The sequence below is a fragment of the Centroberyx gerrardi genome, chromosome 22 (genome assembly GCF_048128805.1).
Source record: "Centroberyx gerrardi isolate f3 chromosome 22, fCenGer3.hap1.cur.20231027, whole genome shotgun sequence".
Taxonomy (NCBI): Eukaryota; Metazoa; Chordata; class Actinopteri; order Beryciformes; family Berycidae; genus Centroberyx; species Centroberyx gerrardi.
In genome coordinates, this window is record NC_136018.1 from 18232667 (window position 1) to 18248617 (window position 15951).

The 15951-nt window shown below is 47.7% G+C and overlaps 1 protein-coding gene across 1 annotated transcript in view; it reads right to left on the minus strand.

The window, feature by feature from the left end:
- Window positions 1-15951, minus strand: part of LOC139909750 (partitioning defective 3 homolog) — a 352335-nt gene that overhangs the window by 74574 nt on the left and 261810 nt on the right. The window contains exons 20-21 of the mRNA XM_078291260.1: window positions 10671-10799; window positions 966-1277 (exon numbers count right to left, since the gene is read on the minus strand). Coding sequence (XP_078147386.1) covers window positions 966-1277; window positions 10671-10799 — 441 coding nt within the window. The remainder of the gene's footprint in view (window positions 1-965; window positions 1278-10670; window positions 10800-15951) is intronic.

Sequence of the window (15951 nt, forward strand, 5' to 3'; positions counted from 1 at the left end):
ATGCCTTATGGGACGAGGCGGCGATAAAACCCGGGCTGTGGAATTCATTTGTTCTTGCACGGTAGGTGTCACGCGTGTCAAATAAAAATGAACAAATACAGTCACACCACAGCCTATACATTATAGATGAGGTTTAAATGAACTAGATTGTTGCAAGATGTTGCGCCTTGAGTGTAGTGGATGTGTGTGTGTGTGTGTGTGTGTGTGTGTGCGTGTGTGAGTCTAGTTTGTCTAGTTTGAATGAACTAGATAGTCACAAAGCATAACGTTGTGCCTTGAGTGTAATGTGTGTGTGTGTGTGTGTGTGGAGGGGGGTCTAGTTTGTCTAGTTTGAATGAACTAGATAGTTGGAAACCATAATGTTGTACCTTGAGTGTACTGTGTGTGTGGTGTGTGTATGTTCGTGTGTGTGTGTGTGTGTGTGTGTGTGTGGGGGTCTAATTTGAATGAACTAGATAGTTGCAAAGCATAACGTTGTGCCTTGCGTGTACTGTGTGTGTGTGAGTGTGTGTGCGTGTGTGTGTGTCTGGGCTGTGTGTGTGTGTGTGTGTGTGTCTGGGCTGTGTGCATGTGTCCGTACATCAGTGTGTGTGTGCTTGTGTGCGTGTGTGCGTGTTACTGGACTTTGCATTTGTCTGTACACCAGTGTGTGTGGGTCTAGTTTGTGTAGTTTGAACTATATAGTTGCAAAGCATAACATTGTGCCTTGAGTAGTGTATGTGTGTGGATGTGTGTGTGTGTGTGTGTGTGTGTGTGTGTGTGTTCGTGCATGTGTGTCTTGGCTGTGTGCATGTGTCTGTACACTAGTGTGAATGCGCTTGTGTGCGTGTGACTGGACTGTGCATTTGTCTGTACACCAAAGTGTGTATTGTGTGTGTGTGTGTGTGTGTGTGTGCGCGTGGAGCCAACAGCCCTGCAGCACAGTCCCATGCATGCACTGTGAGTATCCAGTGGGCGCCCCCTACCTGTCTGCGGCGGGAGGGCGTCCGTTGCGGGGCTTGTTGACCTGGGCGTACAGAGCCTCCAGCGGCTGGCCGTTGTCCTGGAGGCCCAGGGGGAGGTGGGGCGTCTGGGGGCTCTGGGGCAGGTGGTAGTGGTGGTGGTGGCTGTTGAAGGACTCCGTGGTGCCGCTGTCCACCGACGAGTTCAGGGATCCGATGCCGGCGTACGTGTGCTCCTCGTCGGAGCTGAAGGTGCGGCCGACGACATCTTGGATCTCGGCGTACTCCCGCTCCCTCGCCTGCCGCTCCCGAAGCTCCCTGGTCTTGGCCTGTATTCTGTAAAAAAAAAAAACAGAGAAGAAGAGAGCTTGAAGAGAGACAGTATTTCCTTTTAAGTATTTTTGGGGAATTATGATGAAAGCTGAATAGAAATGGCAAAATTCTATATAATTTCCTCACTGCAAAAAAGATTTTAGACTCACTTGAAGTGGAAAGTTTTTCGTTGATAAGGATATTATCCCATAAGAACACATTTGACAAGTAAAAAATGACAGGGTCGGCATGATCCGCTTTGAGGAATAGTACAATTTAATTTCCAAGCAATTGAATAGTGGCTGTGGATGTTCTGAAATGTTGTCTGTAAAATATTGCCAAGTGCTTTTCTTTGTTTTTGTCTTTGGATGAAAGCATGAATTATGGCCGGCATTAGCTGACACAAAAGAACAATCACGATTTGCCCAATACTAATAGTTCTCAAAAGATTCCATTTTTCTCATGCAGTCTCATTTTGTTTCTCTTGACATTCAGGGAGTCCATTTATTCACTTGAACCCAGCTGATGGAAACGCATCTAATTTGCATTTTTTTTTTTTTTTTTGCGACATTTCAAAAGTTTGCATAAAATTCCCTTGACAGCTGGATGGAAAGGGCTAATGAAGAAGATGCTAACTCACTTCTTGCATGATTTTACTTGGGAGGGTTGAAAATGCGAGACCCATCAGGAGCAACTTAGAAAGGGATACTTTTGGAGAGAGAGAAAGGAGAGACAGAAAGAAGAGAGAGAAAAATTCCTTTGAAACACATCTAATGTAATATTCCATCCAGGGAGTCGGAGAGAGGCTTACAGCAACATTCCAACTTTTAAGCTCAATCTCAGACATCGATCGGTCCCAACTCGAGAAAAGGCCTTTCCTCCTCCAACTTCTTAAGCGTCTTTCTTCTCCTGCAGACACAGGGAGCGGAAAAAGGGGGAAACTCTTCTCCTGCAGCGGGAGAGACTTCATGCGGTGCTATTTGAATGCGCGGCTGCCCCTGAGCTGCGACATGGCGGTGTGGAGGGGGGGGGGGCTTCCTGAGATGAGTGTACCGCTCCTTTCCCCCAGGTCCCCCTAACAAGAGGAGGCGGGAGGGAGTCAGCCAGACCTCCTCTTCCCTCCTTCCCTCCGCGGTGTTCCTCTCCGTGGGACCGCTTCCACACAACGGGGCCTTTCACGGGGCCTTTCCTGCCTCGTCGGGTGGGCCCCGTCTGAATGCCTGTCTGTCCGCGGGGCTAACAAGGCGCAGGCGTGCTGCTGCGTGGGAGCTGGGATTGTGGGGAAATGGGGGCTGGTGGACGGAGGGGAGGGTGGAGGAGGGGGGTGACCTCCCACTGCGGTGACCCTGGGCAGCAGCCACCGGACTGCTCACTGGTTCCAGATGTGGTATCCCTCCACACGCATCCGCATTCACACGAGCGACACTACCTCCCAGCAGCGCTACACTTCCCCGTTACCTCGGGTCATGACTGACCTCTGATCCCCCGCCGCCGCTCTCCTCGCGGATGATTGACAGCGTTGCCACGGGTTGGAACACAGCTAGAACCCACCCCACAGCCGAGCTCTCTCCCATGTCTGTGTATTTTAATAACAGTAATCACATTTCAAACAATGACCATTTTTCAGTGCCGGATTAACCCAATTCCCGCATCCCATCCATAGACTGCCTCGTTTATTTTTAGCCGCCCAAAATCCCATTTTCTCAGCATTATCTACGGAATGAGATTTTGATGGAGCCCTGATGCTATGTCGCTTGATACACAGTCATCTATAAAGCCTCTAAGCTGGTTTGGTGTATTTTTTTTTTGCATTGTCGTTGGGACCAGGTACGGTACGGGAATATCAACTCCACTTGTCTCGGCGTAGGTCTCACTTCACCTCGCGGTGTCAGGAAATAGAAAACTAGAATCACATGAAAAAAAAAGAAAAAAACCCCCCACTAATTCCCACAAGGCCTTTCACCTGCCATCTGGCTAAAGTGATGTCAGATCTCTGCCAGGAAGGACCAGGCAATGATGTTACCGCAGGTTCACGGAAGTCCGCTGGGATCTCGAGGCCCTCTGGCGTTTTATGGACTAATCAGATTCATAAAAACGGCAATATTGACATTCGGAACGAGATAATGGCCTTGGCTAGACTGGCGACATGAGGCAGAAAGAGAGAGAGAGAGAGAGAGAGAGAGAGAGAGAGAGAGAGAGACTGCTCTTCCAGGCCTCAGGAGTCCGAGATGGGTAAAGCTAATAGGGGCATTTCAATAATCGGACATTAAGGAACAAAGATGCCGAAGATGAGACTCCTGGCGTTGTCGTTATGGTCATTATCATCGGATCGATCCTGTGTCATAACTCTATTCCTGACGTATACGCTCATCAACTACTGTAAAGTTTCAGAATACACTTTTCAATTCATTGCCTTTGTATCTTTTTATGAGTCAAAAATAGCTCTCTGTCTGCGTGTTTGTGGGGAAAAAAACACATATCCACGATCCAAACCTGCCAGTCTGTTAATCTGCTGTGACGGGCCGATTCCAACCTGTTGGGCTCTGGCTGTCAGAAAGAAAAGCCGGACTAGCAGCCCGACGTGAAGTTTTCATCCTCGGCCAAATGGCAACGGGACTCTCTGCAGCATGCTGGGATTTGAACGCCACATTCCGAGCGCATATCTTCTGCAGATTGAATGTTGACTCTTATCGGTCCACTTGTCGTGCACGCCTATACTAAGAATTTAGATTTTTTTTCCTGCTCTGTGAGATGCTCATTAGCACACATCCATACCTGCTCACTCCTCCTTACGCAACCTGCAACCCCCCCCTCCCCCTTTCCTCCTGAGACCACCCCCGCGCCACACCATATATACTCCATTAGCCAATTAATGGCCCAGCATGTTAACATTGGGGGAAAGTGCTGCCCACACTAAACACATTATTACTGTACAGCCCCAATTACCAGCCCTTCTCTCTACTGCGTATAAGAGGAGCACATACAGCCTTTACTGCAACCAGCCCAGGGAGGTTTTATTTCAAACGGGGAACAATCGAGCCGAAATCCTTTTTTTGTCTTCTTTTAATTACATTGATGACAGGATGAAAGGATAAATCCTGTCAGTGATTGTGCTCGTTTGTGTCTCTGCGCGTTATCCTAATGCTGTATTTCTTAGGAGCGAATTCTCTGAGAATCTACCCCATGATATACCTTATTTATACCATATATATCCCTTATGTAATGTTGGGATTCTTGCTAGATGTCAGGACACAGACGCTTATCAAGGATGTTTTCTCGCTCGTTCTTCATAACAGTACAAAGGAATGGCATTTCCTCCTGGCGAGCGGACAGTCTAGACAGTCTAATGCAGAGGCTTACAGGGCAAAGTTCAGCCCCTGATCCACTGACTGACCGTGTCTTCAACAAAATCATCAGTGTCAGCCACACTGCATTATTCTATGTTTTAGATCCTTATTTCTGTCATCCTTCATCTCTCAAACAGCATTGATTTTGATACTTGAGATAATGTTTGTGTTGCTTAAAGCTTGCGGTTGGAGGTCTGAATAGTGAACCTGCAACTTGATATTGTTGTGCGAGGTTCACTTCAACGCATGAACTTAAGAGCATTACTGTTACATCAAGTAATTACCCTGACTAACAATTTGATCAGGGAGAAGGCGAGGCTCGGTGCAAACTGGTAGCAACACCTCGGCTCACCTCGAGTCCTTCCTCTCCACGCTGAATAAATCTCACTGTTTATCAGACGGTGCTATTAAATTCTGGACGGACAAAGCCAGCAGACTCCGTCTCCATATGTTTGTCAATGTTTAATCCACCCAAGGGAGGCGGGGGGGGTGGGGTGGGAAGGAGGGCGAGAGACGATCCGTCTGTACTCTCAGACACTCATTTTGAAGTCAACACACTTAGAAGTTTTGAAAGCCTGCCTCTTCAATATGCATTGTTGCCGCGGCGGATGAAACAGAATGTATTTGCTCTCTCGCTTTCTCATCCAGACGCCTTGAATAGATTTTTCTTTTCAATCCCCCCTCATCAAAACACGTTCTATTGTTCTGAAGTGCAGACGGAGGGCAGAATGTATCTGAATTTAATCAAAGTGCAGACACAAAGAAAATTACATGTGTAATATTGTCTAAATGGCTCTTCGCTGCAGCTGCCTGTGCAGAAATGCAAAGCTCCGATAGCCAATCTTTTGTGTTGACACTTGCCCCATAACGGCATAATGCAATCAGAGAGATAATTGTCCGAATTGCGTGGTGTTAATTCAAAGTGTTAATAATCGCATTAACTTGCTGTAGGTATCAATATAATTACAAATGTAATCACACTCCCCAATCAGCCGGTTTGAGCTTCCTTTGAACTCGCTATGCAAATTAGACTCAAATAGGATACAGAAATAATGAGATGGTTTGACAAAGTGGAATGATAACGCTGGTGACACAATCACTGCTATGAGAAAAAAATAAAGGGAAGGAATCGCCTTAAAGCAAATTACTTTAACTTCTTTCTATCTGCGGCGCCAAGTGTCTGAAAATTGAACGCAGCATGAGAAAGCAGCTTCTCTTTTGTTAAAGGGAAAGTCGGCGACAATGAGCAAAGTCGGTGGTTATTTCCCCGCATCTAGCCGGCGTTTGTTGTGAGGCGAAAGTGGATTTCGCTGACTGACCCGCTACAGAAGAGGCGGGTCAGGCTTTGTTTGTCCGGAGTCAGCAGGAAGTCAAACAACAAACAAGGGGAAGTGGGCCGCTGTTCGGGCAAAAAAAAAAAGAAAAAGGCGGTGATCTGCTCTGCTGCGGTCTGGGGAGCAGGAACAGGGAGAGTGGCTGGTGGAGTGCTGGCCGCTGATTAGAAGCCGAGCGGAGCCGAGCAGATAAGAGAGAATGGACATCATAATCAGCTGCCACAGAGAAAGACGGAGGGAGAATGGAGTTCAGTTCAGGCGCAAAATGAAGAAGGAACATTGTCAGGTTGTCTTTGTGTGTTCCCCACTTTGGCTGGGAAAATATAGTTTCAGGGCTACCGTGTGCAGAGATAAGACAGAAAATGATGGAAGCTCCACCGCCGCTCGCCCTCTATTTCTCTCTCTCTCTCTCTCTCCTCTCCCCCATGGCCTTGCATGAATGAGGGCCACTCCAACCCTGGCCCACCGCAGAAACGGCCGCGCTCCAACCCACCCAGGGTCCAATCAGAGAGCTTGTTGTCTCCGCGGTCCTCTCAACGTGAGCCAATCAGATAGGGGTGCCTTGGGTGCTGTCCACGGGCGTAAAGAAACCGGAGTAACGGCTGCCGCTGGGCTGAATAGAGGTTTAGAGAGGCCTAACCACAGGTTCTAATGTTGCCTTGATGAGAGATGAAACAGTCAATCACAAGAGCGGCGCAGAATCTGCCAGATTACAGCAAAACAAATGCTGCTGATAACCACTCTTCATCAAGTGGAGCACTGCACTGTGTTCTTGTAATGAGGGGGAAAGTTTCATGTAGTCTCCTCTTGATCATCTTAAAAGAAGCCACCATAAGAGGCTCGCACAATATGAATACAGGAGAGCAGTTTTGCTGAAAATTAACAGTTAGATAGGGACTGTGAAGACTGTGGGCCAAACCGTAAATTGCATGAATCATATCAAGGTCAGAGTTTTAAATATATAACCGTAGCTGGCTTATTGCAGGGTAAAAAAGGGCAAGTTTTATGAATTAATCTGTCTCACCTCTACGCTGACTCCTATTTTGAATCGCTAAAAGCTCCTGTCAAAACCGTCCGCTTGAATTAATGATCGCTGGTGTCAGCCGAGCCGGGAGTTTGGCCGCGGCCCATCCCCGGGTCCGCCGAGCGACATTCGCCAGCTTCGGAAAAAACCTGTCGCGGGCCCCCGATCCATAATTTCATAAACGCGCGCTGAAACGGTGCTGTCTCGGCGGCACCTATGTAATCAATCACAGCGTTTGCCTCAAGCGGAGAGCCCGCGATAATCAAATCCAGCACCCTGGGAGTGTAATACAGTAGTGCGACCAAAAAAATACTCATGTATGAAGTTTTTCACTGTGATAGTGGGGAGTGATTACAGATGGATAGATTTTATTTCACTTTCTCATGCTTTTATGTACATGAAAAGGCTTCTCTTCTGAAGCCCATGGTTCAGTACTGTTATCTATAATGTATTATCTAAAACACACTTCAATTCAAGTATCAAATGTGAAACTGTTGGATTTTAAAACACACTTGGAAGTATCAGTATCAGAGTAACAGTAACACTGTAACTCTGAGCCAGCATAGAGGGCTCTATAGTGTCTCAGGTGTACTGTTGGCCCAAAAGTAGCATCAATATAGAATGCAAATGGAGATGTATACCCATACCACATATTAAATAATATAAAAATAATAAAAATAATATTATAACAATCTGGTCATGGCTTTAGAAATCAAATTCACCAGTGTTGACAGCCTGAGAAAGTCACATTATGACTCCACAGTGGGATTCTATAGAACTCTACTCCAGTGTCACAAAGTTTCTGACTTCAGACCCAAATCACATGAACTGCAAACAACAAGCAACAACCTGAAACAGCGACATTTGAACTACCTTTGATTGGAAACACTTCTGTTTGACCGTTGACATGGCTCCCAACCTGTCACTGGTTAATGATGATGGTGAGTTTTATAACATTTTAGTAAACTAACCCGAAAGGGGCAAAACATCAAAATACAAGTGTGTGTCTGTGGCCTGCCAAGACATTTACCTGAAAAATCCTTCTACCTGTGACTTTACTGGTGTTGTACTAACTCTCTTTTTGTTCTTTTAGACTTATACTTCATATATACCAGGACCGTCCAACCAGAAATGGCCTGGTTAGTCTCTGAGAGTGAGGATGATCTTTCCGAGTGGAGTGATGAAGACAGCCAGTCATCAAGCTCCTCATCAGAGTCAGCGAGTGTAAGGATACCTATCACATCTGACAGTGAAGATGAGAGTAGTGAGGAGGAAGAGCGCTACAATGCTGATGATGAAGCCGAGGATGAGGGGCTCACATCCCTGGAAAGGTCTGATGTGGACCCATTTCGCCCTGTTTGGAGATGGGAGTCTCCCAGTTCCACGGCTGGAGCCAGCAGCAGCGTCTCCTCTGGACTGACTGATGTGTCGGCTATTGCTCAGTCACGTCTTCACCCTGCCACCTCCCAGAACTGCGATGCTGATGATGAATATGAGGATGAGGAGCTCGCTCCTCTGGAGTCTGATTTGGACTCTGATGTGGACCCGTCTCGTCCTTTTTGGAGATGGGGGTCTCCCAGTTCCACGGCTGGAGCCAGCGGCAGCGTCTCCCCTGGACTGACCAAAGTCTGTGGAAAGAGGACCAGGGAGGAGGAGAACGAGATGGTGGAGAGACGTCCAGCACCACCTATCATCGTCATATCTGACAGTGAGGAGGAAGAAGTGCTGAGGGCTATTGCTGATGTGGACCCATTTCCCCCTGTTTGGAAATGGGAGTCTCCCAGTTCCATGGCTGTAGCCAGCAGCAGCGGCGTCAGCAGCAGCGGCAGCGTCTCCCCTGGACTGACCAGAGTCTGTGGGAAGAGGACCAGGGAGGAAGAGGAGGAGGAGGAAGAGGTGTGGCCCTCCTGGTGTACAGCTGGACCCAACAAAAGGTCCAGGATCTCCCTTAAGAGGTGCAGGGAGGAGATGGAGGATGAGGAGGAGGAGGAGGAGGAGGATGGAGAAGGCAGCAACACTAAGCGACACCGCTGCACGCCCACTTCTGACTGATTATTCAGAATTTTTGTTTGTTGACTGCAATTTGATTAAAAAAAATCATATATATACATAAACATACAGTGTATATATATTGCATAATAAATGAGTGAATACTCAAATTGCAAAAATGTGTGACGCAGATTTGTAAAATTTGAATTAACATAGAGATAAGTGTGCATCACGAATCTCTTCATAACAAATGCTGCTGGAAGCAGCTAACCCAAGAAGTAATGGATTTCTGAGCTGTCGTACCCGCCGAAACCCCAATGCTTTGAATATCGACTTGGCTTCGTGGCAGGTTGGTTTATTATTACCCCGCCGCGATTTCCCCCAGGATTCCCTTTCCATTAACGGAGGGACAATCCCGGGCCGGGGCTGAGTGGTGGGATTTGGGAGCAGGTACAAAAAGGGAAGAATTAGGTTGCCCCTCCTGCACAGGGAGCGGGAGCCGGAGCTCACACATGCAGAACGGACACAAACAAGACAGGGGATGAGAATTCGCTGCGAGACAAAGTAGCAGACGAAGAAAACGGGTGATGGGCATGAATGGGGGAAAAAATAAAAATGAGTCGGGACGGGATATAAACTATTTCTGGGGAGGGGTGGAGTGTGAGTGCATGTACTGTTACTCTACACATCTCATTGTGTCTCCGTGTTGATTCGGCCGCTTAGCACGGCAGGCGTTTGGGAGCGGCTCAAAGGGGGACGGATAGGCAGGGAGAGCCAGGCCGCTGGTCTCCTGGGCGTGCTGAGGGAAATGTGTTGGGCCTCCAGCCAGAGGGACTCGCGCCCGCAGCGGAGAAGACCTTCGCTCAGAGAAAAAAAAAAAGAAGCGCTACAGCTCTTTGAACAAGGCCTGCAGATGTTCCATTCAGCAGGGGAAGAGGGCTTTTGTGAGCGTGTTTGTGTGTTTGTGAGCGTACGTTTTAGCGGGAGCGGGTCTGTTCCGACAGCCATCCATCCATCCTTCCCTCCCTTAGCGGTAAGAGGGAGCGGTATCAAGCCCTATTGTTTCTATTCAATTAGCTTTCATTACCGACGGCAGTTTGATTACTGAGTTCATTTGGCTGGTGGGGGAACAATGGAGGCAGCAGGCTGTCTTTTCATTCACCCCGCCACTGATATTGTCTTCTCGGCTGCGGAGGATTAAATAGGACTTGTCTGTGAAGAATGAGGCAAAAAAAAAAAAAAACTCAATACGCCGCCTCGTTCTTACGGAGGCCCCCGATGTCCAGGAACACCGAGGGACAAGGGAGCCAAGAGGGGCGGATGAAAAGGCAATGGCGTATTCTTGAGCGATTAACAACCTGCACTCGCTGCGGGGAAAAAGACAAACGCAGAGCTACATCGATTCCACTATTATAATGAGGCACCATTCAATCAAGCCGAATCCACGGGGGCCCACGGGCGCCATTAGGAGGTCAGCGCCGCTGAATGGCACCGGCAACAACAATCCATAAATGATCTATTTAATGTACTGATATAAAAGCGAAGGGACGTTTCGCAAATTGACATCTGAGTGCTTTCCCAGAATTTCCCGACCCCCGCTCCGCCATTTTGTTAATTAGGCAGTTTGCTAATTTTCCAGTCAGCAGTGTGGTTTTTTTTTGTGTTCTGTTGGGACTTAATTGCGTAGGCTTTTAGCGAGCCAAGGCTCTGTCTGAGCACTCACCTCTCCTGCTCCAGCCTCATCCGCAGGGTCTCCTCCTCTGACGCCTGCATGTCCTCGGGTTTAGATTTACTGGAGCCCTTCCTCTCCATCCTCTCTCCCAGCCGCTCGTCCTTCCGGTGCTTTCCAAACCTGGGCGAAAGAGAAGGGCAGAGGGGGATTTAATTGAGGCCCTGGCTTTAATCATCTCAGAGCCAATATGGAATGTTTTTTTTCTTCTTCTGCTTTACAGCGGCACGTCTCTTTTCTTTTCTCCGGGAGATTCAGGTGAAATGCTCCGAAGGAAATTAAAGTGTCAAACTGTCAGAATCTTCAGGTCGGGTTTGTACGGGCGAGACAGCTCAGGAGGAGTCTCCCCGGGCGCCCGTTCGTTATTGAAAGAATAACTTGGACTTTTTCATATAAACGCAATCAAAACGCATCAAGCCATATCAAACGATAACTCAACGCGCCGGATTCCCTCCCTGTCGGCTCTCCGTCCGGGACAGGAGGAGAGAAGAATCCAGCGCGGAGTGTTTAAAGTACGTTTTGAAAAGCGGGGGAAAAAACGGCAAAACTCCCTTTTTTTTTTTTTTAAAGAGAGGATGAGCTTCCCCCATCTCCTCCCCCCCTTGCGCTGTAGAGTTTACTTAGAGTGATGCGAGCTGTGACAGCTCATGATTTAGTCTGAGCAGAGAGAGGGAACAAACTACCTGCAAGCGGAGCGAGGTGTAAGCGGAGGGAGCGGCCGCGCTCGCCGGCATCATTTGTAACTTTCGCGGCGGCGTCGCAAAACTTTTACATTTTAATGACGGGAGTGACACACCGGCGGCGGTAAAATCCGTGACAGCTTTACAGCGGGGTGAGAATAAGCCGAGCCGACGGTCGTAAATTCCCCCGGTCGGCCGCGCTCGATGCCGGGAGAATAAATGACTGGAGACTCCGGCTGACTGAGGGGTGTGAGAAAATGATGAGGAATGGAAAAGGGAAAAGGAGGGATGCTGCTGACAGGTAGTACAGTATTACAGGGCTGCACACTCACTCACTCACACCCATCACACACACACACAACAACTGGACAACTCTATTATCTGACTCCACTTCATTACTCACACACTGCGCCTGGGGATAAGATCAGATGCTGACTTTGTACGGTTGGAGGGAATTTAGGGATAAAGGGGTAAACGCTCTGATGACACAGGGCAGGAAAAGCTATGTAGGATATGTGATGTCATTTCCCGCCGTTCCACAATGGTGGCAGCTGCGGGGGAAGTGTGAAGCGGCGGGGGAGACGGAAAAAGGAAATATTACAGCCAGGAATCCAGGAAGTGCACATGGTGGTCATTTTGATTATAGAGATAGATTCACATCTGTGTGCCATATTACAGTAGATACAGTTGCAGACTACTAATGGTCCATAGCGTGTGCACATGCAAAATCCTAATTAAATACATCTATACAGAATCCAGCTGTAATTTGAATGTGCACAGCTTTCATTGTAGACAGAAGCATGCACACAAAACCCGTTAGTACACGTTTTCTGCGCAACATTATCGTCTGTACGCGCTGAAAACTGTGTGCATATACGTTTTATGTCAAGTACTGACACATACAAATCTGATGAATGTAAAGACAAGCCAATAACAGAAAGCGTACGGACGTGAGGGCATGTGACCGCGAGAGGGAAGGAATTCAATAAAGATAATCACAGAAAAGGATTGGATTTCCATCGACTGTTTATCTTTCATAAGATAACCCCACGCTCGCGCACTGCACACATGAGCATTGATTACGGAAAAAGTCCCGTTCAATTTGAGAAGGAGGAAAAGCAGGAGGCATTAAGCTCCGCCGTCTCCCCCGGCGCTTCGCTCCCGGTTTATTTTTTTACCTGAGCTTCTGCTTGACAGTTCGAAAACTTTCTCCAAAAGCTGAAAAAATGACATCAGACGAGGTTGACTTTGGGCCAGCGCCGGAGCGAATATATTCATGGAATGGGAGGCTGTTTCCCTCACGGATGTTTATTATTCCACTTTACATTAAAAGCGGGCCGAGGCCTTTGCGCGAACGGCTTTCCCCTCGGTACGGCGGCCGCTTTCCGAATCGTAATCTTTCGGAACGCGGCCTGGTTGGGAGATCCCGGGGGCCGCGGTCGCACGGAGAGCCCGGGAGAGGCTGGGGGGCGGAGATACGTGGGCTCTTTTGTCGCGGGGATAGCATACATTACCTGATTAATTAATCAACAAATGGCTCTAGTAAGGCATAAAACTCTGGGCTCGGGGAATGCTAATAATAGGAAGCCCTGCTATCTATCACCGGGGCAGGTGACAGCTTCCCTCGCCTCACTTCAAGGACTTTCATTAACTCCCCGAGAAATATTCACCTTCCTCTTTTCCTCCGCATTTTCTCTTCCTTCTCTCCCCCTATAGAGGAAAAATGGAGACAAACTTCTGTCCTCAACTTATTTTTTCTCCCCCCCGCCTTCTTCTGGATCAACATCAATAAAGTGAGGGATTTGTCACGGTGAAACATATTGGCGGATTAGTTTGAGCGGGACCTCCGGGCGTACAGCGGCTCCCGTATGAAAGGGCGATTCCCCCGCCGCCGGTGGCCTGAGAGGGAGGGCCCGCATCAAAGCGGGAGGCGGAGGCGGGGGGCCGACACTACCAGAGCTATTAGAAGGCTATCGGGACGCCGGCTGGTTCGCTGGCGACGCGGCTCTGCCCTTCGCTTTAGCGGCCCGAGCCTCGCCGGCGGGGACCGCGGCGGAACACGGGATTAGCCGCCGAAGCCGCCGCCAACTCGCGAACCCCCCCCACCGATGTCATATTTTTTTACACTCTGCGTTTTTCTTAGCAGAAAAACACAGAGAGCGCGTCTTTAAAAAACGCAGACCGTATTGACTTTCATATCTGTCTCTCGAAGATAAGTGTCTCGTTTGAGAGAAGGAGGAATCCGATAAAAACTGTAATGATTTGGAGTTAATCAGTGTCAGGCTGGAAGACGCAACTCAGCCGTTTCTGTAAAACTCTTGAGCCGGTATTGGCACCTTGGCATAAATTCGGGCTGGCATCGGGATGGTGGTATTGGGAGTGAGGTTGATGAGGCTTGATAATAAGTTATTGATTGGCAACTACGGCTCACGGATGGAATGACAATGGAGTGAGAGCAGGATACCTTGCAGTTTAGCAAAGAAAACTTATCCTAACCCAAAAGTTTGACTAGCTTCTTCCTAATGTGACTGTGTGACAGTTCCTTGTGTTTCTAATACTAAGATGAAGACTCCTTATGACACAATTTGATGTTATTTGTCATTGTACAGAGATACAGCAGCTACTGCAGTTGACTTCCGATCATCATGTAATCAATAAATGAGCTACCGCTGGACCCAACATCCCCATTCAACCCCAGGTAAACACTGACGCACCATTCACATCATCATAAAGCCCCGATCTTCTCCCCCACCCCCCACCCCACCAGACCAAAGCACTGTTTAATGATCCGTCGCTAAGCATCTATCTCTCTGTAGCATACAGCGGGACTGATGAATATAAATACCGAGATGCTCTCAAAGGAGAAAGGAAGACGGCGAGGAGGGATGAAGATTGAGGAGCCACGTGGAAAGAAAGACATTGTTTAGTTGAGACGTGAGGACAAACAGACGACCGTCCAACAGCGAGGCAAGATGCAGATTTGATCAGGAGGATGGCGATACGACCACAGACAGAGTCCAGATGGATGCTGGGAAGCTGGATTTATTTTAGGCTGCATTCAGAACTACAAGGCACTGCACCATGCTATTCATCACTGGTTGATTTACTTCTGCGCTGCCTGATCGGCCATCAAATTTCATTTAGGTGGTATGTGCTCTAACATGTGTCAGTCATATATAATATATGCTGTTTTTATGATGTCCACCGATGCGATCAAATATCAAGAGAAAAATGATGGATGCAATCAATCAAAGTATCCGTTTATAGGAGAACAGCATCTCATAAAATAACATATTCTCTTAATGGTATCGCAAATAGCATCGCACAGGTAGCATATTACTGAGTAGCTGGCTATACTGTATGTATCTGCTTTTCCCCGAACAGAAGCCACTATTATAGGTAGGTACTCCATTCAATATGATACATCATCATATATCACAGAAAACAGAAGGGTTTACCACTAGCAGTGGATGCCCATACATCATCTCCATCGATTTACAGGGTAATAATGTAGTTCAAGGCGGCAGCACAACAGCGGAGTAAAAAGTCAAAGAGAGAATTTCCAAAGAGTGGGGAAAAAAAGAAATTATGAAAAGCCTCAATTAAAGTCATTTTGATTGTTGCAATCATTTAATCTGGGGAGTAGATTTGAGGAAAAGATAATCTGTTTTGACATCCTCTGTCAGGACTTCTGTGGTTTGCTCAGAGGAAATTTCTGAAATAGGAGAACGGACAGCAGCAATAGCTGCTTATTTCCTTTTCCTAAAAGCTGTGGTTTTGAAATCGAATGCAAGAACCTGCAAGAACTGGTTTAACCTTTAACATTAGACCCGCCACGTACGATGAGTGAAATGTTCAGTTTTGGCATTCTTCACCTGCAAATGGAACGGGCGAGGCAGGAAAGAAAAAAAAAATGACTGCATCTATCAATTTTAGTAAGTGATGAGAAGATAATTTCAAGGGCAGAGAGAGAGAGAATCATTATGGTTTCTGCTTGGCCAACCTGAAAGTTAATCCAAATCTCCCCGGGCAAAGCCCCCTACAGGCGTCTGACGCGGTGTCTGAGCCCCCATCCCCCCCAAACTGTGTTTCTCGCAGCCGGGGAGAGAAAATAAATAACGGAGCCGTCCCTCCACCCAGGGCCTTTCATAACGGTAATCCATAATGCATTCTAAATAATACATGTAATTTGTTCTCTCGGAGAAGAATCAAGAGACATTATTATCAGCTATTGATGGCAAAAAGTACAAAGTAGAAAGTTAAGAACACATGCACACACACACACCCCACTCTCTCTTTCTATCTCTCTCTCTGCTGTCCTAAGCAGGGCGGGTCGATATGAACCAGCGCATGATTTCTACACAGCGCCACACCTAGGGCGAAACCCTGACAGTGGCATGTAATTTTAATAGCGCCTTGTTAGAGAGGCAAGGCTGTCGGATTTGTCTGTCCTCCTCCTCCTCTAGCTGGCTGTGGTGAGTAAACACTCTCTACCTGGGGCGAGACACACGGACGCCTTGTAAGAAAAATCTAATGAGACAGTCAGAGAAAGAAAAAGGGAGGGAGATGGAGAAGATTTGTTTCCCGCGAATCAC